General features: G+C 40.8%; 2 protein-coding genes across 2 annotated transcripts; one reads left to right on the top strand and one right to left on the bottom strand.

Annotated features, from left to right (window-relative positions):
• Positions 1-1,539: 1,539 nt before the first annotated feature.
• morn4 (MORN repeat containing 4) lies at positions 1,540-3,959 on the bottom strand. The gene is made up of 4 exons (XM_070841496.1): positions 3,893-3,959; positions 2,303-2,417; positions 2,099-2,208; positions 1,540-2,008 (listed from the first exon to the last, which is right to left on the bottom strand). Exons 1-4 carry the CDS (start codon positions 3,957-3,959, stop codon positions 1,860-1,862), a joined length of 441 nt encoding a protein of 146 aa, XP_070697597.1. The 3' UTR covers positions 1,540-1,859.
• A 2,856-nt stretch (positions 3,960-6,815) lies between these two features.
• LOC139211290 (ligand-dependent corepressor-like) lies at positions 6,816-24,041 on the top strand. Its single transcript, XM_070841579.1, has 7 exons — positions 6,816-6,912; positions 17,939-18,004; positions 19,335-19,414; positions 19,749-19,881; positions 20,142-20,462; positions 20,583-20,685; positions 22,780-24,041. The coding sequence occupies exons 1-7, from the start codon at positions 6,816-6,818 to the stop codon at positions 23,798-23,800; spliced, it is 1,821 nt and encodes a 606-aa protein (XP_070697680.1). The 3' UTR covers positions 23,801-24,041.
• Positions 24,042-24,479: the final 438 nt, after the last annotated feature.

The following is a 24,479-nucleotide window of genomic DNA, read 5'->3' as shown; positions in this document are numbered from 1 at the left end:
ATTTACAACAGAATCTCATATCAATTCCCTGTTTGATCGTCTGTCCTTTTGTTTTTCGTGCACACTAAAGCCCCAGGTGGACTTATCCTTATTGATTTGTCTTTAATGTTCAGCTGTAAGAAATAACACATGTAATTCCTGTTGACTGTTGCAGGCTTCCTTACGGTACCTTTAATATCATTTGATTGTCTTTGGTTGTAGTTTATATGTAGGCAACCCTAGACAAGCCACGTCTACAAATGCTTTGTAAGGCCTATTAACTGTTCAAGTACGCTAAATTACTCCGTCATCACAGGATAGCTGTGATTGGCTATAATCATTAATAAATTGGTAGCACATCAAAATACTCAACCACACTGACATAAATAACTCAGTAACAGCATTGTCTATCTGACTAATCAAACTGTTTATCTCTTAATTGATTTGAAAGGTGAGAACAAACGCAGTCAGTGACAATGAATATTTAGAACCTCACAGAAAAGCATATACATCAGAATTACATACTTAAATATATATCTGTATTATAAATTCTTTCAATCAGCTGCCTCAATTAATATCTAATTCCCTAATTCAATACATTTAATTCTGATTATTTATCAACTTCGAGGATGTCCAGTCATCCAAGTCTCTTTGATTATATTGGGAAAAACACGAGAGAATTATCCAGCCGAGTTAAATCCCCTCTCCAATGATTTCCAGCGGGAGAAGGAGGTTTATTGGAGAGAGGAGAGCTGCTGGACTTGTGAGTGATGGGAGCTGGAACTCAGCACCAGCTTAGCAACGCGTCTCTCAGTGTGAAGGCAAAGACCTCAAATTCATTAGGATGGCAGACACCTAAGGGTAAAAGATGCTGAGGAGAAGGGAAGGAGGGGGGCACTGTGCTTCATCTAGTTTTCAGATGGACTACACTCTTGTACCAAAATGTCTTTAAGGCAAATGTGAATACTGATCTTCTAAAAGGAGAAACACCAGTGACAAAATGCAAATGCGATGCCTTCAAAGGTTGCAACAGCACTATTAATTGAGATGAGATTTTAAAGATGCCCTGTGGGGTGTTCTTGTAAGCAAACAAAAATTATGTTTACATTCACTGTTCACTACATTCACTTTCAGGCCCGACAACTGAGTTGAATGCATTTTCTTCCTCATAAAACATTCTTTAAAGCCATTTAAAAAAAAAAAAGAAAGAAAAACAACATTGTACATTGTATGGATCCACATTTGCTAGCTTGCAGTCTCTCTTTCTCTTCATTGGCTTTGTGGGTGCTTTGCTATGTTTCTTTGACCACCACCGACCGTCCATCAGCAAACGACTTTAAAAAAGACTTTAACTAAGTATCTCTCGCTCTGTTGGTGGATGCAGCATTTTAAGGTGGATTTATCTCATTAGTGGCTTTGATATAAAGACTTACTTTACACCTCCTCCTAATGCAGGAAACAAAAACAGAAACCTCTTAAAAGTACCAGATGTGCAATAACACGGTAAGGAGAGGTCTCCTGTTATTCAGTTGTTTTGTGTATGAAAGCTAAACATTCTAGAGAAAAACACTAGAAGACACTGTTTATAAGTACAAGAATCAGAAGAGGAAAACAGCAGCATTTGGTATTTACATGACTTGAAGTTAAAGGTGTGCTTTGCGGTGTTGTGCGTTCCAAGTCAGTCATACAGAAAGCCATTGTTTGGTCAGATTGCATGTGCATTCCAAGCTACTGTGAAGGCTAAGCGAGGAGGATGCAGAAAAAGAAAGCGATGGTGAAAAAGAGAGAGAGAGACACGGAGAGAAGAGCTGGACACATCCCTGAGGTCCTCCTGGATTGTGCTGGAGCCCCGACCGTGTCTCCTCCAGGGTCCCAGACAGTCAAAGCGCCAGACTGCGAGCGCTGGAGGCCGAAGCCTGCGCACGCTGCACCACCCCGGGACACTTCTCTCTCTTCTGCAGCTTGTGGTTTTGAAACAAGCCCTCGTTTCGTGGGACACCATGAGCTCCATCTGGGAAAGTCAATAACCCTGGAGGCACAGATACAGGACACTATAACTCACCACAAAGAGACAACAACGACTAATGTGGAAACTGTTCCGTTGGCGTAACAGATTTACCATATCCCTCAACACGCCCGTCTTTAAATTCCCCTTCAAACTTCATGCCATCGTATCGACCAAAGACTCCCGTACCTTGAAACTTTCCGTGCGCAAATTCTCCTTCGTACCTGACATGGTGAAAAGAGAGCAGCGGAGGGGGGTGTTTGTAACTTTTGATCGAGGACAAAACTTCCTCTTTTTGCCTCACTCGTACTCACAGACCTGGATCCATCTGTGAAGAGCAGCACACCAGAGCCATGGAAGAGTCCATTCTCAAACTGGCCGCTGTAGCAGGTTCCATCCTGAAACTTGAGCTGGCCGACACCGTGCCTCCGACCTGGAAAGTCACACACCATCAGAGAGAGTGATGGCTCGGACTTCAAACAGATGATGGAAACACAAGAAATCCCGTCAAGGCATCATGCCTCATCTCACCACTTAGGCTCTTATGGATTACTCTTTGGTAATAGTACATAACATACAGTAAGAGATGACCGACTGGGTATGACATTTGAACTTCCAATGCGGCTCAAGGTTTTATATTCACTTGGTATTGCAGAGCCACTACATATGTCACATGAGTCAGTACGTGCTCGGATTTAAGTAACCCCCACCCCCCACCCCTCTGTCAGCTGAAGGTTTACTACTGAATTAGGAGTCCCATCTGCCTCCTGTGCAGTGGGAATTACAGCACTCTAATCCAGCAGACTTTTTAGCAGGGATTTCTACTTTAGGATTCAGACAGTCAAGGAACATACTTGCATTCCCCTCCTGGAAGCCCATGATCCACTACTGGATCTTATAATCACGTCAGAGGCCGCACACCTACAAGTTTCTGGACAAGTGCTACAACTGTCTTACACCCAGAGGAGCCACGCTGGAAGAGTGGGCAGGTTTGACTGTGAAGCGTAAAGGAATACAGCAGTAAAAATGGTGTGGACAGTGTTTCCTAAAAATCACACCTGATGCCAATACAAAATAAAAAAAACCCCGGACGGTCTTGTTCCTCGTATTTAAATTGATTGGGTGTCTCAACAGCAGCTGACAGAGGACTCCATAAGATTTCCAAAAGAGATCCAACGTCTAATCCAGAAGACTTGACAAAGCCAGAGCTGGTAAATCTGTCTCCGTTCGTCATGGGCTGCCGCTTGTAGCTAATTGGGATTTGATTTAATGGCTTGAGCTTGTATGTCACCAACATCACTGTACATGTGTGTGGGAAAGAGACTTCAAGTAGTGCAAGCACCCCCATAATCTTTGCCACATGGGAAACAGGCATGACAAGACATTTTCCCTTCACAGGCACAGTTTTTAGTAAGCACAGATCAACGCAGATTCATGAACAGAAAGACCTACGACAACAACCTGCATTTGTCGCTGCTAGCTTCTCCATAATATTCCATTATTTACGTCATAGAAATGACTTTAAATGTGTCAACAATTCAGTAATAGCTTTGTTAAATATAGCTGCATGTGTGCGTGAGACCATGTTTAAACAGTAAACATCCACTGTATGACAGAGCTTATGTACAGCTATGTGTGGAAAGGATTATTGCTTTAGAAAAGTAAAAACATGCGACAGGGAAGCCGACCTCAGCAAATTAATATTATCTTGCATGTGATTTGTTTTGTTTTTGCATTTCCCCAGCCTGTTAGCGTCTCCCTTCCGCTCAGCTGCTAATCCACTAACACCCTGGAGAGACATTCGGAGGACTGGATGCACTGAATAGAAGGTACAAGTGAAAGTTTGTCTCATATCTGTGGTTAAGTTGGTGATGCTTGCGCACAAAATGAGGTGCAGGACTGTCTTGCCTTCTTTCCACTCGCCGTGGTACTCCTCCCCACTGGCGTAGGTGAAAGATCCTCTGGTCAGAGTCATATCACCCCTGTTTTCAACACACAAACACAGTCGTTGGCAACGGAGCCCAAGGACACATCTCTATTGCTGAACTGCAGTTCATGTTTAAAAGAAAAGCACTTGGCTTTGATAGGTTTTCAGAGTAAGAGCGGCATCAATGAGTGTCCTGCAGCTCTGACATGATGATCTATAGCTGACCTCTGACCTCTCACCGTGGAGGGAAGAAAACATTTCCTAATGGGATTATTAGTCCATCCATCCATGAAACTTCCTCCTTAGTAGACATATATACTGGCATTGACATTATTTTTTGCTCATGTGACTTTCAAGTCCAGCTGGGTTCCTTTAAGCTGTCAGATCAGTAAGTCTGATCAGTGTCAGTACATAAAGAGGCAAACATGGACGAAACGCCCTCTGTAAAGGAACAGACTGGAAAACGTGACTGCAGAAATAAACAAATTGAAGATATTGTTCAGCAGCTGTCGGTCTGTAAAACACATGACAGTGTTTCACAGAATGGCAGTCAGGTGTAGTTTTACCTAAGCAGTCGCCGTTGAATAAATAATTCATCAGCTCAAACCGAGACAGAGACATCCCTAACTGTGAATATCCAACTTAGGGTGCCAATATGTTTCGATCAGTGCAGCCTTTACATGGGATACATGTTGCTGAATAGGCTGATGTCTTGAATGAAAATCCTGTATTAATTGACCGGAATTCATTGCAACACATCTACAAGCAAAAAGCGACAACATCCCTTAACGCTATCATTTACCTGGACGCTACGTTTGTCGTCTCTGAAGCATGGAAAGCACCGTGGAGCAGCGGAGGGGCGTAAAAATATAAAAACACCGGCTGAGAAACGTATGTGGCATTCACGTGCTCCCCGTGAAAGCTCCTCCATCCGAGATCAAGAGTCTTCAAGCGCATGAAGATAAAGATCCTTGTGCTTCAGCTTGGTCACAAATGATGCTACTATCTGCAATAAATCTGCGTTTTAGCGAGATTATTTATGAGGGATAACTGTGTCAGAGCTGCTCGGTGGGAATTGCGAAATGACTCCTTACATGATAAAATCAAAATGTCACATTCTTTGAATTTCTTAATATGCTGTTTGACCGCTTAGCAACTTGTATAAAGAGCTGTCCCCTCTCTACTATTCGTGTTTGGATTTTTCTGTCGTGTATGTGTTGACATTTCATGCGCACTTTAGCTCTGATTCTCCATAATCCTACCGTACCTGAAGGCAGCATCATTGCAGCCTGACCGCCGCGCTGTTTCATTGCATGACTGTTGTTGGCTCCCATTGAAAACTTTCTCTGATTGGCCTGGTGTGCTACAGCTTAGAGACTGTGGCAGACATATTTATAAAAAGCTGCTGGGCATTTTTAAGAGGCGCCTTGAAGCGTTCAGCACCACAGCAGACAGGGAGAGCTGCAGTTTTACTGACTAGTCCAGATATTATGTGTGATATGCAGGCCACAAGCGACTCAGAGCAGAGTTTAGTGAGCTATCAATACAGACCTCATCATGATATTATTATAATGTTATTATAATCTGCAGGCCACTTCTCATGCAGTCTGTGCTTTCAGCCAATATTTCTTACAGGACCAGTGCATTCGCCCCTCAAACATGAGTTTTGTCTTAAGTCACACTAAAAGTCTTACACAGCATGCTTGTCAGGACAGCATTTATTTTACAGGTGCATTAGGCTGAGCAGGCTACTGTTAAATCACTGATAAGTTACCGCACATTGTTACTGTTGTGATGTAATGGCTAAATCACACAATGTGATACTCAGACTTATTCAATTAATTTGAGTTGAAAAAAGAAAAACAGAAAAGAAAAGCTGCAATGCCTACTAACTAAGCTCCTTGTTTTTCCATGGAGGTAAAGCCAGAAAAGATTAATGTCCTAAATGGGCCCTCTCTCCTCCTGGAACCATAAATGTCTGTACAAAAATTTGTGTCAGAGTTTGTGAATATACTTTGCTATAAAAGCCAAATATAACAAACCTTCCTACCTACCTACCACAAACTATTTGCCACACAGTAAACCTAAGGTCCCGGGGCGTTGCCATAGGTTGATAATACAACCTATGCTATTCAGTTACTAACCTTTTAAGTGGAAAATACCTCAGCCACATTTGTTTTGATATAAACAGCAAAAGGTATTATGTAAACCCCATATTCCTTTCTTTCTTTAGTACTACTTTTCAAGGTATCAAGGAATCAAGGAACTTTATTTGTCATACCAACACACATTTACACACGGGGTGGTACGAAATTACGCTCTCAGGTCCCGGTTTAAGCCACAATAAATATATAGAATAAAATATAAAAAATACAGGTATTGTAAAATAATAATAGAATAAAATAAAATGGAGAACAAGATATAAACAACTAACATAATGAAACAATAATGAATTTAGCTTGACTAAATATGTGTGCATGTGCAAAAAAATGCGGTGTGAGGTATCATTTCTTCAATTTGTTGTTTGTATTCGATTCTAATTCAAATATATAAATATCTGTTTAGATATTTTCATAGTATGTTGCATGGAGGCGGCTGCAACTGCATTTAATTTTGCAATAATAGTGCAGAGTAGCACATAAACATTTTCTTTTTACACTTAAACACTTTCTTTTTAAGAGAAAACACTTGTTCTTGTTAAATATGATAGATATTTATTCTAGCCTGTATTTGCCGGCTTGCTGATGAGATTAGACTAGTTTATAAATTAAATCAGACCAGTGTTTTAGTGTGGTTACTGTGGAGCCTGGGGACACTTCCTCCTCCGCTCAGTGACGCGCGCGTTCACATAGCAGAGCGCTTCCTCTTGGCGTGCTCGTGCCCGCCAAACAAGAACGATAGAAAATGGCGAGTCAGTGTAAACGGCAGCAATGCACAATCGACAGGCGCGGCTTTCGGCAGGAACTTGACTCGTGGCGACACAAACTCATTCACTGTGTAGGTAAGGACGATGCCATCTGCACTCTGTACGAGTTCACGGGCTGAATTTGGCCGCCGTGTGGCCGCTATCGGTGTAAATAACCACCTATTCCCGGACTCACTCGGGGCATTTCCGAGCGACTTTTTTGTCCTCAACTGTTTCCTTCTCACGGCAGCCAGCCTGAGCTGTTCGTTAAATGCTGCAGTTTGTGACAACGTAGAGCCACTTCTTGGGCTTCCTTTGTGTTTTTTGTAGTTTGTAAATCCCGTCTGTGGACTTTGGTGATCTAACTGGCGCAGCGTTAGTTTGTTTAAAGGGCACCGTGCTTGTTTTAAAGGGAGTGTCTCTCTGCGCTGCGTCGGCTAAAAGACCCCGTTTGCACAAATGCGCGTCCGTGTGTGATGATAGCTTACTGTATTTTTGGATGGGGGAGGGCGACAGATGCCACTGGTGGATATTATCTGGTAACATTTAGCTTACTAGCTCCTCTAAAACCCTGCGGCCGCGCAGCGCTGCGTTGAGGAAGTGGCTGAGACCCCACTGCTGGGGGGAGTAAACATTTGTCGACGATATTTCACCAATAAACTTCTTTCAGCTTCTTGCATTCCTCACAACAAATGATTAAAAAGGTGTTGTTTGCTTTAGGGTCGCCGTGTTGTGCAGATCTGTGCAGCGGTGGAGGGTGGGCTGAAGCTAAAGTATAATTTAGTGGTATTACACCTAAAACAATGCTAACAGAACAGGATATAGCCTTCAGTAGGGGCTCAGGCAGGAAGGACTAGTTTTGTTGGTGGGCACTTCTTTATGGTCCGTCTGTCTGTCTGTCTGTCGGCCTCTTACGGTGGCCCTGAGAGCCCAACGCTCCGCGACAACCGACAACACGAACGCAGAAAGTCACAACACAGCGGAAGTGAGCAACAATGGATGTAGACGGTGAAACAACGACTTTTGCAGGTAGTCTACTTCCTGCACATGTAAGGGAGGAAAGGTTGTGCCTGTTTGCTTGCTAACTATGAGTATTGTGTGATTATCACAAATGAACAAGTCGGTTGTTTTTATATATTCAAATGTATGCATGCAGCTATGGTTACAGTTGCTATAGCAACGTGTGACAACTGATATTAGCTAGTTAAATTAGCTTAATCGTCTGAAAAACAATAACCCTCTGAAATTACATCTCAGCACCTTTTTTAAAAAAACAAAATCAAAGCCATCTACCAACTATCACCTTAACTAATGTGTTTTTTTTCAGCAGGTAGATTGTCAGGATTAGAGAAAGGGCTTCAGTCCCTGAGGTGCTATTAGCATTAGTGATGCAGCTAATGTTATTGTCACAGCAGAAATTGTAGCTGGCTGCAGGTGCTCGAACGTGGGCATGGGTTCACTGACCCCTGCAAGCCCCTCCATTTTCCACAGTGGGAGGACCCGGGCCATGGACGCTGAACGACAGCCGGCTGTGGGTGCTCGAACTTGGGTTGTTTAGCATTGGCAGATGGTGGGATAAATGGCATTTGTGTTTCTGAGTTTGATCCCAAGTTTCTGGTTAAATCTGTTGTTGTCTCTATGCTTTTCAAGTAAGTTAAGATTTGAAAATCCTCCAGTGTGCACACGTTTCATTCATCTGACTGTGACATAATGCAAACCTTACTGCATCGCCAGCTTCATAATAGCTTAATGTAAGATGGCTGAGTAGATAGATAGGTACTTTATTCATCCCCTAGGGGGAATTCACACACATGAACATATAAAGACATTGAATAACAGTGCTCATTTGTGATAATCACAGCGATAGTAATCATAGTTATTAGCAAGCTCTCTTCCACATGTGCAGGAAATAGTCGACTGTTTCATTGTCAACATTTGTTCTTCCTCTCTTCTGTTGTGTTGTGGCTTTTTGCATTCATGTTGTGGTGTTTACTGACTTTAATGATCCCCTAACTAGCATCTCTATAGGTTGTCAGTTTTTGTGGTTCAGAGTGAAATATCTTGACAAAGCTTGGATGGATCGCCTTGAAATATCCTTGAATTTCTCCTCTTGTGCCATCAGCAGGTCAAATTTTTCAGCTTTATGTTGACGTTGATTGTTCCCAGGTGATGTATTCTGGTGGTGACCCCCTGACGTTTCCCCTAGCAGGACCACAAGGTTTACATATGCATCGCAGTATAACTGGCAAACACACGTGTGTTACTCAGAGGATGAATTGCATTAATTTTGCTCCCCTGACCGTCATTATCAGCTCAAATCTTTAATTAGTCCAATATTTTGGTTTATGGCTAAATACCTGTGATACTACTGACATTCCCACCACCCTCTGTGCTAAAATGGTGAACATGGTAAACGTTATACATGCTTAACATCAACATGTTCTCATTGTTAGCTGCTGACATTAGCAGCACCATTGTGCCTAAGCACGGACTCATAGAGCTCTTAACATGGCTGGAGACTCTTGGTGTTGTTGTGACAGCAGCTCCGGTCATGAGAATTTCAGCACATGCAATAAAGCTGAACTACATCTCAAGTTAATCATCACTGGTCTGTGAGGCAGTATGCACACTTTAGTAGGGCTGGGACAACGCTTATGTCCTGATTTGATACTGTCAAAGGTTGAAAATAAAATGTACATGTACCCTAGAATGACTTAAATATAAAAACGTTTTGAAGTAAAGTGCTATGTTTAGCTGTCCTTGCACATCAAGCTAGAGCCAAATAATACTATGGTTATCTAACATTTAGCTTTTTCTGAACTGCTGAGTAGTTTCTGACATTAACAACAATTAAGGATTTGTTAAAAAAGAATTGTGGTGCCTAAGTAAATCGATATTTATCTTATTTATTTTTTCCCACCCCTTTGATTTAGGACGTATATCCTGCTGCTGAACATACTATTTATGGTAAACTATGTAGTGTTACTCCTCCTGGGTGGCTAGCATACATAACCATTCATTTTGTCTGTCATTTAGTCTCAGTCCCCATCGTGCCATTACGTTGTTAACCATTTAAAGTAGAAATAACAGGCAGATTTATTTTTGACATATGTTTGTCATGTATATCAAAGTATTTGTTTTTTTTTTTACATACCGTCTCTCTGCTTCAGCTGAAGTAATCACAATGGTTTTGTCATTTGTCAGTGATCTGACAGTGCTGCTTTATGATTGCAGACATTTCTGTTTTTGACAGGCTTTTCATCTGAAACATTTGATAAATAACACTCATACGCAATATGAAGTTCTCTGTGATACGTTTCATAGGATTGATAAACCTCACGGTTTGTCTTCCACACGTAAGGGATAATATACAGCTAGCTGGTGATTATTGCAAAATGAACCTCGACAAAGTGATGCAGGACGTATTATGCGCTTATTGCAAGGCTCTATTAAAGAAATCAACAGTTTGACATACAACACTGACTTAAAAAATGACTTGTAAGCTGTGTAATAAATATTATGGACTGCTTTTATTTTTTTTGGGACTCAGTACCATAGCAACCATCAGTGTGGACAGTCTGCACCATCACACACCGATCATACACACACATGAGGAGCGGAGAGAGGCTTGGTGATCGTAATGTTTACTGTTAGAGGAAATGTTTTTTACTGGCTTAACCGTAATTCATATCGATTGTCAGACTTTTATTGAAATATGGAGCTAATTATTTCATGTATTGACTCATTAAAGAATACAGCAAGCTTAATTTTTTTATTCATACTTTTATATATTTATATTTTACTTTGTGTTTGAAGTGTATTCTTATTCTTATTCTTTTGGAGCTATGTGTAACAAAAAGCAATTTCCCCCTGGGGATTATTAAAGTAAGTCTGATTCTGATTTAGGGACTGTCTGTTATATATTACACAGATATGCCTGCTTTTGGCTGGATGGAAAATAAGTTGAGTCATGAGGACAAAAATCAAAGAGAAATATCATTAGGCAGCCCATGTTTTTAGTGTGGGTCTATGTGATACTTAAAGCAATATATTTTACAATTTTAATGCCTAAAACACACACACACGTGGAGTGTTTTTCCTGGTGAGTTTTGACAGAATATAAAACAGAATTTGAAATGGCTTTTAAACCGCAGGACACACAGACTCATTTAAAACCCAGAGCACTGCTTCTGACTGCCGTTCTCAAAATGTCACTTTAAATCAGTGTCACTCAAAGTGGATGCTCTGTGTATTGAAATGTGTAGGCTAATGTATGTGCAAGGCGTGTACTGTGTGTGTGTGTGTGTGTGTGTGCACAAAATTCCTAACATGAGTTAAAGGAGTAGTCATGAAGTTTTGGGTCAGCAAAATCTGACTGTAATATGTTACAACTTGGATACAACTGGAGGCTGTGACTGCACAGATGTCAGTTATCGCCTCACCGTCAGCAATGGTGTTCTTACTGAGAACTATCAGTTTCAATAATGATGGAGATTACTGATCTGTGTGGACTGATCCAGAGCAAACATATTTTGGCGAAGAGGCTACAATACTTGATGGGCTGCATGCTCATCATTGAGATGGACAGAGAAGAATAGCTTTCTGACCAGTCACTAGCTACAGTCCCAGGACTGCTCACTTAGTCAGTTCCCCCTTTATGATTGACAAATGTCCCTTGTCTTTGGGCTATAATTGTAAAGCTGCGGAGTACATGACAACAGCATCACTCTACTGGCTGCAGAATGGCATATTCTGTCCATGACAACAAGGACGTACTTTTGTTTTGCTTTTTGGTGGTGAGGGCTGCACGCCACCACCCTGCTGACACTGAACTGGACATTTTGTCTTTGTGTATTTAATGTGAGCAGTAAAACTGCAGGGAAGAGACAAGGGCAATTGTCCCATGGAACAGCAGAAACAATTGTCTGTATGTTTGCCTATACATGTATTCATGGTCCATCAGCCCCCAGATGCAAACTGTGTGGCTGGAAATGTGAGGTCTGTCTGGATTTGGGAAAATTTGGACTGGAACAGCACCAGCTAACATTTCAAAATGCCTGGAATGTCAGCTATTCATGTTTGTATTTGACATGTGGGTGAGTGGGATTTAAGGACTTCCTCAAACAAACAACAAGCAAATATTGACATCAAGCAGATTGTCTTGTTTATAATTTAAACTTTAGCGTGGCCCATTTTCTGCTCCAGCGTGCCTGATCTCTTTTGGCCTACATTTTTCCTAATTTGCAGAAAGAGCTGGTTTAACTTTGACATTTTGAGAAACATGACCCACCGCTTTAATGGTGTCATATGAAATGCTCTGTGTGTGCTACTGCGTACATGTGTTTGTTTTCTTTTTCTTTTTTACATTTGCTTAAAATCACAAGCTTGTATTGGTTATTCAGAGTTATGCTTTGTGCAGCATTACACCATATGATTGTCAGTTTGCATCATATCGTGTTAAGTATTCATGGAGTGTTTTCCCCCGCTGTAGATGTTGCTCAACGCTGCCATCTCACTGCCTTCTGTATAGCTTGATCGGACTACTGTATATTGCTTGTAATGAACACAATGTGTAGTTTCCAAATGATCTATCGGGCACTGCTTTGCTCATACCCATGTAACGTCTAAGCTTGTCTGCTGACCTACAGTGTGGTCCTTTTTTGTGGATAGCTAGTAGGATAGATAGTAGGCAATTGTAAGCGCTTTTTAGATGGTTAGGCATTAGCCTTGATCTCTATGTGATAGGCTGACATGGGATGGAAATAGTCATGTACTGTAGCTCGACTAATTTGTGCAACTTTGTCATCCTTACACTCATCCTCAGCCCCCAGCTTCATCTCCATGGAGCAGTGCTCAGGGATATCAGTGACCCTCTTTGTAGAAAATTACACTCATAAGCACGTATGATTTAAAAAAAATATGCAGTCTTAAAAGATAAAATATTTTACCGACGATTAAACTTAATGTCCGAAGGCTGTAGCCAAAGATGCTGGATTAGCAAGGTTTATTTTGGCTGCACACTGATTTGAGCTCAGGAAAGCTCCTGCTCTGCAAGCTTGTGGTCACTCCTTCTGAGATAGCATGTGTACAGTAGTATCAGTGGGGGATGGGCTGAGTGGGGGTTGCTGCAGCACTGTACACCCTCAGCACTAGAGCGGCAGAGGGAAGGGTGGGTCATCCAATGGAAGGAGCACTGCAGTCCTATAATGAGGCAAAATGTTTGCATTTTATCAACATTCTCGTTCTATTAGTGTGTAAATCATTGAATGTGTAAGTTCAGAATTTAAAATTGGGTAGTTATAGCAGTAATCGACATAGAAAGGAACTCCTGTCCAGCTGTCTTTTGAAATTGTCTTCCTGCTGCCCACCAGCGATACAGGCTTTCGATTGTCAGAAAAGGTATAACACTTGTAGTAAGCTGGAAAAGCATTTCTAGTTTGTCAGGTGAAAATGCTTGACATGATTTATGAATGTCGTTTGTAAGCAGGCAGATGCAACATATCTAGCAGAAAAAAGGGTGTGGTTACTTCTGGTGCCCAGGTTGTGGAAAAATCCCATTGATTTTTGTCCTCACTATTTTACATGCCTTTAATGCTCAGCAGGGTATGACATTGCAGTAACAAGCATCCATTTACATTTAATGTGTTGCCTCTACTGCAAATTGGGGCTGGGCAATATTACAATATTTTCCCATTTTGATCTGATTATGACGGATGAAAAATAGAGATCGGAGTGACTGGAGATGTTTGATTGTAGCAACCCTTTTGGAATGAGCACTTTTGTTCCTGACTTTCTTCTAAACAGCTTTGAGCAGACAGCACTAGTCAAACCTTAGAATATTATTTAATAATTTATCAACATGAATTAGAGAATAACACAATATGAACATAATAATTTAATAATGCAAACGTGGCTCCTTTTCAGGTGATGGTAAAGATTTGTTGTTTTTCTTGTCTTGATGACACCAACTACCGGCGTATGTTGCAGACTTTTTTTTTGTGCTTTGTTGCTTTTGAGATATCTTCCATGTAGTTGAGGTTGTTTTTATTTCTTAAACATCTTACTCAGCTTTGGAAGATAACTGAAGTTCATGTTCATCATCGCTTACGTGCCCCCTGGCTCTCACTCTTTTCCAGAGAACCTCCACCTTCACATCTACTCTGGTCACCAGTAGCTCCAACAATACTTCGTGGTAGGAAATGGGTGTGTGCTTTGATGTGAACGCCATTAACTGCAGAGAGAATTTATCCATGTTGAGTAAAAAAAAATGGGCAAAGTTTATCAGCGTTAAATTTCATTAGCGCTGGAAAAAGCACTCTGAAAATGATGACAAGATTTCTCAGAAATTGGATATAAATGAGACATTTATAACCACAGACCACACAACAACCTTATGACTGTGCTAAGTTATCTGGAGGAATCAACTGTGTAAAGGTTATCAACGGTAACACAAGGTTATCCTCAAAAATACACTTTCACTGCAGATATACAGTGGGATGAAAATACTTCTTGAACCATGTAGAGGTGTGAGCTAAAGATTGAGGTGTTTAAATTACTTAGGAATCAATTGCTCTGGCCACTTTAACGGCTGCTCAACGTCATAACTTATCACATAAGGTTTGGTAGTGACAGCACAATAGTTGTTGTAGTCATAGTGTTCTAAATATTGACCCTGGAAAATTAGGTTACATGTTTATGAATACATAGTGTGATGTCTCACAGTACTGAACACATGAATGAACATATAATGAGCATGCACTGTGCCATGTACTCACACTGAACTACAAGGGGGGTTGCTCACTGATTTTCATGCATGGGGCGAGAAAACAAAATTGACCTTTTGGCTATACCACCAACCCACATAGCAACAGCAACAGCAATAAGCAGTAAAGACGGTTTTATCACGCATTATGTTCAATTCAGTGACCTACAGCATAGGTTAAGGTTAGGATTTAGGGAGGTTAAGCTGATCCTAGATCAGTGGGATTTCTCTTTCTAAGTGCTGATAGGAAGGACGAGGGTGTTGTATACTCTAAATCTTTTCTCTCCTCTGTTCAGCCTTAATGGATAGATTCAGGAACCAAATGGTGAGTTTAGGTCCTTCGTGTGCTTAAATGTGTTTTCACAATTTAAAAGATCTCCAGTTCATTTGATCGCATTTTATGCTGTCATTGATTCTGATTTTGTGAGTGTCTAGCCGCAGCTAAAGTTTTTGGTGTTCTCCAAAATGAAACCGAACCTAAATCTAAATTTGGGCTGAAATATAAGCAGTGTGAGCAGGTCTCAACATCTCACTTGGCCAAGAAGAATGTCTGTACTGTTGACATACATGGAAAAGCTTTGTTGAAAGCTAGTCTTCTGCAGAGATGCCCCAATGCACAGCAGGGTCCTCAGGTGCAAAAGCATAACCACATAGTTTTATCCGTTAATTAACTCGTAGCAAAGCCTGAAATAATGAGCAGGCATGTAAAAATTCTTGAGTATTTTCATTTAATCAAAAACACACTTCTTTCTAACATCTTAATAATGGTCCCTAGTCATGCCAGGCAAACAGAACCATACTTCTTCTTTTAAAGTGACAAAATAAAATTTTGAATAATGATTTGTAGTTTGTAGCTAAAAAGTTGCCGCGCTCATCTCCAGAACAAAGCTGATTGTAGCACAGTTTTCATTTCAGCAGAAAGTTTCTTGGCATGTTATTTCATTTTTCATTTCACCGTACCTCTGTGAGAATTAAGCTGTGCCTCCACTGAGCTATAAATCACCCCGAGGCAAGCCACAGTATGTAGAGTAAATACAAAAAAGCAGGCCAACAAGGGTTGGAAATAACATAATGGTCTTGAATCATCATTCCCCTCATGTATAGCTAGATGACTGACATTAGTGACTAACGCTCTCCTACAGTTTAAAATAAAAAAATATACATGCAAGGATTCTGGATAAAAGACTAAATCTTCTAGTGAGGCTCTGTGATATGTTGTCAGTGTGTTTAGGCTTGTAGGTGTGTTATTTCCCCCATTTTTTTTTATAATGGCTAAAGATTGCCAGCCTCATTAACCTGATATGTTTGTCCGTTTTTTCCATTAGTCCTCGCAAAGTTTGGATATAATTGGTTGTTCAGCCTGATGGCACATAACCCTGGGCTTTTTTTTCTTCTTTTCATTATTACTTTGGACCTCTTATCTTATCTGGAGGCAGATAACTATACATCAAACCTGATATGTGAGTTAGCAATTCATTGGTGGCCTAATTCTCTCCTTAGTATAATTAGATGGTGAATGTTCCTTTAAACACAAAATGCTCCTTAAAAGCTGAGCATTACTGTGTTGTTTCTGCATTGAAAAATTCATAAATATGGCAGCTGTAGTTAAGTTTAGGGCACCCAATAGAGTAACATGTTGGTGCTTTTATTCCGTTTTAGTGTGCCTTTTTAATTGAGGCCATCATTCTCTGTTTTATACACTCATTTATTTTGTAGGACTTGCATGACACCTTTACACACTATCAATATTTTATGCGTTACACATGTATGCTGCTCGGGCTTTTAAATTTACGTTGCTGGTCCTGAACTGGCTTTATTTCAAAAGAGGCTTGTGTGAAGAGATTCTTTACCGTCAGCTTCGCCACACTATGCTCTGCCAGTAGGAAGGTGTTTAGTATTGCTCGGAGTCATGGTTTACAGTATGACACATTTTTAAATGCCCCAAACTGAATTCTTGAAGAGTAGTTTGATGTCATGGTGCTGCACTGTCAAATGAAAGTGGATGACCTACTTTTCTCCCCCTGCCTCTGAAATATTTCAGAAATAGGATTGGATAGTTCCAGCTGAAGTCCTGTGCACTAACCCAGAAACAGACTCGCGCTGCAGCTATAGGCAAGGCTGTGTTTCACCCCCTTGCCTTTTCCACCCCCCCTACCCTTTTCATGTTTGGTTGCTGAAAAGTGGGTGGGAATTTGTAGGGAAGCACAGCGAGAGCATTTTAACAGATGACAGCTTTTGGTGAATTCACTGTGAGTTTAGGAACGGAGTGGATAGTAAGGGCTGATAATTTTCTCACTTGTAATCTGTGATGACATGCTGTAAGTAGGCCTTTATTATGGTGTGTAGTTAGATGACTAATTCAACACATTCAGCTAATTTCTTTTTTTGTTATATTCATTTTCATATTAGCCTAAATATTTTTCCATTTCAGTGCTACTAATACATTATAAAACCTAATGTATTTCACATTGCTTCTTAACAATTATGTGTTTTGTCTTGTGCCTGAGTGTTTTGACGTATGTTTTTTGTTTTTGGCCTTTTAGTCCTCGTCACATTTGGAGTACTACACTCGCATTTGATATCCAGTTCAGTAGACAGATGTTACCTCTGACCTCTTTAGCGCTTCATTTAATGTATGTAGTGATTTTTTTTTTTTTTTTGGATTGGCTATACGGACCCTGCGGCGGTAAGCAGACATTGCATGTTGTGTAAGTGCACTGGATGCTGCATAACGTACCATATCTTTCAAACAGCTGGAACTGTAGGATGCCACCATCTCATCAGTAATGCATATAAGATTTTTCCTGAGCCTGGTATATAGGATGTTATGCTACTGCAGCCAGCGTTTGTAAGTTCCCCCAGCTGTAAACTGACATGGAGCAGACTATGAGCATATGGTTTTGGTCGAATTCAGTCTTGTCTTGGCTTTTACAACACGCAGTCACTCCCAACTCTTAAGGTGCTTTAGTTGCTTGGCAACAGGAGGATGAAGTGCATATTTACTATTGAAGTAAAAACCTGGGATGAAAGCTTATAATGTGTTTTAACAGAAGCCACTGGCTTCTTACAGAGGTTTCCAAGATGAAATAGACAGGTAAAGACAAGCCCGGGTGAATGGAAAAGACACATGAAATGTCAGTGATGTACAGTAGACCACTCTTTTTTTTTTTTTATAGTACAACAAACTCTTGGACAGATGTGGTTCTCTTAAGTAGGGATTCATTTTGCAGCTCTGTTCTGCTGTTGGTTTTTGTACCAGGCCTCTTTACAAATGATTGGGTAAAATGCGTATGTTCAGTTTGCTGTTGTATGATTACCACTGACGTCTTCACATTTATTGAATTTCATGTCTTTCCTCAGGTTTTGAGAGCATTCTCGAAGGTCTGTTTGGTCCGGAGCTGGTAGAAGACCTAAAATTATTTAAGGGTAAGTCTAAGACAGTTTTCATGCCATGATCACACAAGTGCGTAAATGAATGAATGAAGAATTTTGTGGTTTGAATCGGTTATGTGCTCGTTATGACAATACTACTACATTGTACCATCTGGTACCCCTCTACATTCACTCTACAAGACAGCCCCTCTGGCTGCAGAAGAGAAGATGCCTTGTGTTGCCACTGTAGTAAGTTGGTGTTTTGGAAGGCGTGGGGCCAGTAAAAGTCCACAGTGTCCTACAGGCATTTTTACAAGGCATGACGCTAATGACACAATAGTGGGCATTATTTTACTTGAGTGAAAGGATTGTCACAGTCTAAGTAGACTTTCTACAATAGCAGTTTGGGACGACGTCTGCCGAAAATGAGGTTGAACTGAATAAATTACTCTTGAATCGGTCAGTCTCACTAAAACAAATCAAAACACTTTCATTATGGCCCACTCGTTCGTACATTTCTGACATTGAATTGTACTATGAACAACATTAGATTCAATGTGAATGCAAGATAACAGAACCATTTTTTATGCATCCTACATGCAGCTAGACAGTGTGGTTGTTATGTTGGTGATAATGCAGAAAGAGACAGACGAAATACCATATGTGTGTCAGTTAGGTGTTAGAACAACTTATTATTTCTCCGATTTAATAGTTTTTAGGATGATGTGGTGATAAACGAGCCTCACACTTGTTCTGAAATCAATCAATACCTATCAAGTGCTGAAATACGCATTCGTGCACAGTCATAGTGAGAGCTTTTAACCCTAGAACACCACGCGTGGGTGAAAATCACCGACGTTAGTGTTCTAGGGTTAATAAGGTGCAGCAACTGAGCTTTCAACATAAAGCATGCGTTCAGAGTGAGAGGGAGCAGAGCTGGCATAGCTGTTAAATGCCTGCACCCAGCTAATAGCTGTCACTCATAGGATGCATAGGTTCTGGGCGTCTAACCAATCCATAGTGTGACCGACCCAGAGAGAGAGAGAGAGAGAGAGAGAGAGAGATGGCCATTAGCTGGGTGCAGGCATTGGAAACATCTACCCACCACTGAGTCTTCTTACTCTGGAGACACTTTATAGCAACATTTTTTGTTTGTCCACCTTATTGAAAGCTCTTGGTATGACTATGTGCCCCAGATCTCATCCTTCCAGACCCTGCTTATGTTGTCCTGGCTGTCGAGGTTTGAGCTTTAATTTGTCTGTTGCGCTCAGACCCTTTTAACCTAAAAATGCACATTGTCTAGAAAAACAAAGATGGAGGAAAAAAAAAAACTTTTGTTGCGCAATTGTATTACATTGAATGTCCTCTGTTTTTGTGTCTCTAGATTTGAAGCCTACAGCCGTGTCTGACTGGTCGTTTGATGAAAACTGTCTTTTCTGCTGTTTGAGACGAGACAAAGTAAAGGTAAGGTTTCTTGTTCTGTATTTCTGTCTTCACATTTTGGTGGTGTCTCTTTTTCATTTGGGTTTCATTCAGTGGGCGGGGGGGGACTAAAAGTAGCTTTCTCAGTAAATAATTTGTAGGCTTGATGCTTTCCAATTGTAGCTGGTGAAAGAGCTTAGGAGCTTAGGATATGTGACAACGATCACAGTCCATCAGGGCTTTTCGCAGAATTCGTTACTTAAGGGAGCAGAAAACAGTGAACTATTTAAAGGATGGGCTCCAATGTATTTCTCCATACATATGTATCCTGTTTAAAACTGAAGACTACTTACTCAAGACTTTTGTCATTTGACAGGAACACTTAATTTGCTTAAGCAACGAGGGGCCTGAAGATACACCCAAACCTCTCCTGTTTAAAGATCAGACCACCATCAGCCAACTAGAGAAACAAGCTGAGGAATTTCTCAATGCGGTCCTCAGCAGAAAAGGTGAGTCTTGATGTCTCAATCATTGAGCGGGCATGTGTTAGTACAGAAGAACCTGCAGACATCATGTTGCATGTTAACCATTGTTGGCAAGCTTCTATTTAAATGGTAATATTCAATACAAATGAATTCAGATTGCTCCGTCTACAGCTCCTAAGACAATGACTTTAGCATTTATGTGTTTTTAGTTAAACGAATTACAGTTGCTCGGTAACAGAATGTAAACATAACACTTTTTTTACCTCCACGTTTTTTCCTCTCAGATGTGCCAAATTTCTCAGACCCACACATTCCAGTAGTGGCTCGAGAGATCCTTCAGAGAATGATCCGACAGTTTGCTGCCGAATATACCTCAAAAACCAGCTCCCCTCAGGACAACTGTTCAGACTCCCAGCCTCACTCTGACCAAAGCCTGCCGACCCCACCATTGCTCTCAGGGGACACTCCCTCTGCCAGCCCTGCTGCCACCCTAGCTGGGCCTGCGCACAACCAGAACCCCGTCCTTAGCAAGCTCCTCATGGCTGACCAGGATGCTCCTCTTGACCTCACCATCAAGAAGCCCCCGGCCGTGCCAAGTGACCAAGGTAGTTTGAACTTCTATGATGGAGCAGCTTGTTCCGAACTGGACTAGTGCTCTGGTGAAGGCCCAGTCTGAATTTAGCATTTCATCTAAAAGTGTTTTCCTTTTGTTCTCTTTTCTCCAGATGGAGTTCTTGACTTATCTATCAAAAAGTATCGCTGTAGCAGCAGCAGCAGTCTGCCTGTCCGTAGTCCCTGTCTTTCTCCAGCGATACCCACGCTCAAAGGGTAAGACCGGTTTCTTTCTCTTTGTCTCTTTACTCTCCAGTTCGTGGGCGGTAATGTTTTGGAGGATATGTTGCTTTGTAGTTCAGGATTACTGCAAAGTGAATTTGCAATAATTTGGATTCCTTAGCAAATGCTGTGCGGGTTATGTGTAATGGCATCAATGCATGGGCATAAGCTGAGTCCTGAAATTGGAGATCACTCAGCCAGTTGGTGGCTTGATGAAAATGAATAGCAAAAAACAGGGTTGCGCTAACAGAAATGTTTTCTGCCACAAAAAAAACCTAAAAAGGGTTTTTACCAACTGCAACAGATGGAAATAGTTATTTTGCTTTTGAATCTGACTGCAGCATGCCATTCAAAACCTGAATGGACTTCATCTCGTTAGTTTATGAGCTATTGTGGCTTAAAAGGACTCTGTTAGCCTGGCCTTGTTTTTGGTCTCTGTTCATTATTGTCTGGCAAGGCACAGACTGTTCTGATGACGATGATTTCTTGCATCTTGCAACACCATGCAAGGTGCCAATGAGAAACTGCTCCTTGCCTCGCACAAATGCTGCAGAGACTATATTTTTGTATTTTAACAGAATCCTCTGAGGCTCAAAAGATTCTCATTGATGAAGTAATGTAGTAGCAGAGGTGTTTAAATCAATTCCTTCACATTTGCACACCATGTTCCTCTCCTAAGGAAAGATGGCTTCCAGTTGTTTTAATATCAGAGTGTAAGCATCGCTTGTACGCGCATTACTATGCTGGAAACGCAAGTAGTTTTCATATTATACATGCTCCCAGTAAACATGATGCCAACTCAAGTATTAGAAAACATGCATTTCCTGTTTAATGTCATTTATCCAAATTAGAGGACTGAGTTTTCAGATTTTAATTATATTCTCTGTAGATAAATAGCCATATTATTTCCTTTTTAATTGAATCAAACGTTTGAGATTTATATAAATTATTTCCTTGTTTGGGTCTGTATTTTTCCCTGAGCGAAGCCTCTTGATACTTCTCTACATATGTGGACTTGATTGTGTCAGTAATTCAAATTTTATTTGAATCATTGACACAATATTTGGACTTATTAAGCGCTTGGCTTTGCATTCTCCTGCTCTGCTGCTTTGAGAGTTGGTGGGATCTAAAAGTGATGACCATTCCTAGCAGAATAAAGCTGCCTCTGATTTTCATCTTACTTTGAAAATGATTTACAGCATGCACACTGTCCTCGGTTTGACAAAGATGGCTATTATCTATATAATAACTGTCTATATTTAAGGTCTATGAAGTGATAACTTTAGAAAACCCAAATTGATTTATTAAGATCTGAAAAAGAATAGTTTTTTGTTTAAAGATTTGAATACAGAGATGTTAGCTTTGAATTATTCAGTTTGACCGCCAAGCAATCTCTATAAAATGAGAACTCTGGAGATTATATCTACACCCTTAAATAAATTAAGTAAATTATTTATTTGCCTTGACTTTGATCAAACTATCAGATATGATAGAAAATAATGAATGTGATCACACTTCAGTTAAGTTTTGAGTTTGATATACACAACAACCCTCTGCTGGCTTACTCTTTTATTGCTGTGCTTTTCAGTGGTAACGTCACACACAAACTGTCAAGTGCTTTATTTGCATTAGTCATTTTGGATGGCATAGTTATTGTGCCCTGCTTAACAGCTACATGCAAAGCTGCCTTACTGCAATGACAAATAATCCCTCCTTCTGGCTAAGCTTTTTGAGCCACAGGAAGACGTTTACGTACTCCAATACATGCTTTTTTCCTTTGCTTTTCTTTCATTGTTTCTTTGCCCTTTCTTTCCTTTTTGTTTCTTATTTCTTATGTTGATGCAAATTTTGTAAACAATCATCACAGCAAGCAAATAAAAAATTGTCAAACTTGAGCTTTTTTTTGTTCTTAAGTCACACACGCCACCACACAGTTATTCTAAAAGACAGTGATGTTACCAAAGCAAGGCCATATAATAAAGGAGTGGCCAACATCCTCCCTTCCCCAACCCATCCTCCTTTTAGAAAAGAGAAAAAAAAGGCACTGTGCAAGCTCTGCTTATACCAAATTTCCTTCCATCCAATCAGGCGATCCTTGAGAGCGGACGGACAAGTCGGGCTGTTTATGAGGAGCCTACAGGATGGGAGGAGGAGGGAGAATATCGGCCACTCCACCCGTAATAAGCCCTCCTCATCTCTTGCATACTCGCTGCACATCAAAGAGGAGGCCGATCTGGAGAGCGACCCTGAGTCACCTCTCAGCCAAAACCACAGCTCCAGAGCCACTGACCCTATCAGAAATGGATCTGCTTCCTGGAATTCCAAAACTCATTTTGGGGCCCTCCTCAAACTCAAAACCAACAGTGAGGCTAGTGAGCACCTTAAAGACATACCCAGGTTGTTGGAAGCCGCTGGACTTTTGACAAAGTCACTTGCCTGTGAGAAAGGAAAGCTCCAGGATGTCTGCAGAGACCACAGCCTCTCCCTTTCTCAGTCATCTTTTGACCTCAAGATTCCACAGGTCCGTGTTTTGGCCTCAGGAACAGGCCTGCCTGGAGATTCCCTGTCCACGGAGTATTCAGGTTCACTTTGTGAGAATGGTCTGGGAAAGGCGCTTTGTTCCATTCTGCCCAGGCAGATCCAGAAAAAGAGCAGTGGAGGGTTTAATAGCTCGGGTTCAGAGAAGGAATACTGGCCTTACGACACTGACCGCCAAGCCTTGGGGGGAAACTATCCTCTGGATTCAGACCTAGGAAACAAGCAGCCAAGGAAGAAACGTGGGCGATATCGACAGTATAACACTGAGCTGCTCGAGGAGGCAATTGTAGTGGTGATGGATGGGAAAATGAGCGTGTCTAAAGCCCAAACGGTCTATGGCATTCCACACAGCACTCTGGAATACAAAGTTAAAGAGCGATTAGGGACCCTGAAACATCCCCCCAAAAAGAAACTAAAGCTGATAAGCCAGGTGGAGGTGCAGCATGTTTCACGGTTCTCCGAAAGGAAAGATCTCCAAAACTCCGAGCACGTTGTTTCTGACAAAGAGGAGAGTGCATCTAAAGAGAATGGGAGTGACTTCCATGATGGAAGACTCTCACCAAATGAGTGATTAAACCGTAAAGTACTAATAATGATGTATTTTTTAACCAGATAGATGTTGCATTTGCCAGACAGTGGTAGTGGCCAAGTTGTTTTTCCATAAAATCATAGTTTAATTTGATATACCCATATTTATTATTAACTTATTGAATTTTACCCCTCAGTTTTAGTCAGTAATACAAACATTATTCATTATGTTTGTGTATGGCCATCCATCTTAAACACTCAATGTGTCTCCTTGTCCTGCATATTGTGCCTGGAAGCCATACTTCCTTATTTATTAGAAATTGAATATTATATGAATACAGTATATATTCGTAATTGAGTATGTAAAAAAAATCATTCCTGGCTCTATTTATTTTTTCACATGGAGCCAAACTGAATCATGACTAAGGAAATGGCGCCCCTCAGTGTCCTCTATCAGTACAGTTCAGAGCACGAGCATGAAGTCAGTTCTACTGTGCTACTGTGTGTGTGTGTGTGTGTGTGTGTGTTTGAGAAAGCACACTCAGCGTCCATTACTGTGGATGACGGTGAAAGCCTCTGTCACTGTTTTGCAAATGCACCTCTGTGACTGTAATGGATACTGAAGATAAAAAAAATATATATATTCAAACACCATTATATTCAAACTATTTATTAATTCCAAACACTATTATCCAAAATATTTATTTATTATTGTAGTTTGT

The sequence above is a fragment of the Pempheris klunzingeri genome, chromosome 12, assembly GCF_042242105.1.
Source record: "Pempheris klunzingeri isolate RE-2024b chromosome 12, fPemKlu1.hap1, whole genome shotgun sequence".
Taxonomy (NCBI): domain Eukaryota; kingdom Metazoa; phylum Chordata; class Actinopteri; order Acropomatiformes; family Pempheridae; genus Pempheris; species Pempheris klunzingeri.
The sequence above is the reverse complement of the archived record's forward strand: the minus strand, read 5'-3'. Positions and strand labels throughout refer to the sequence as shown.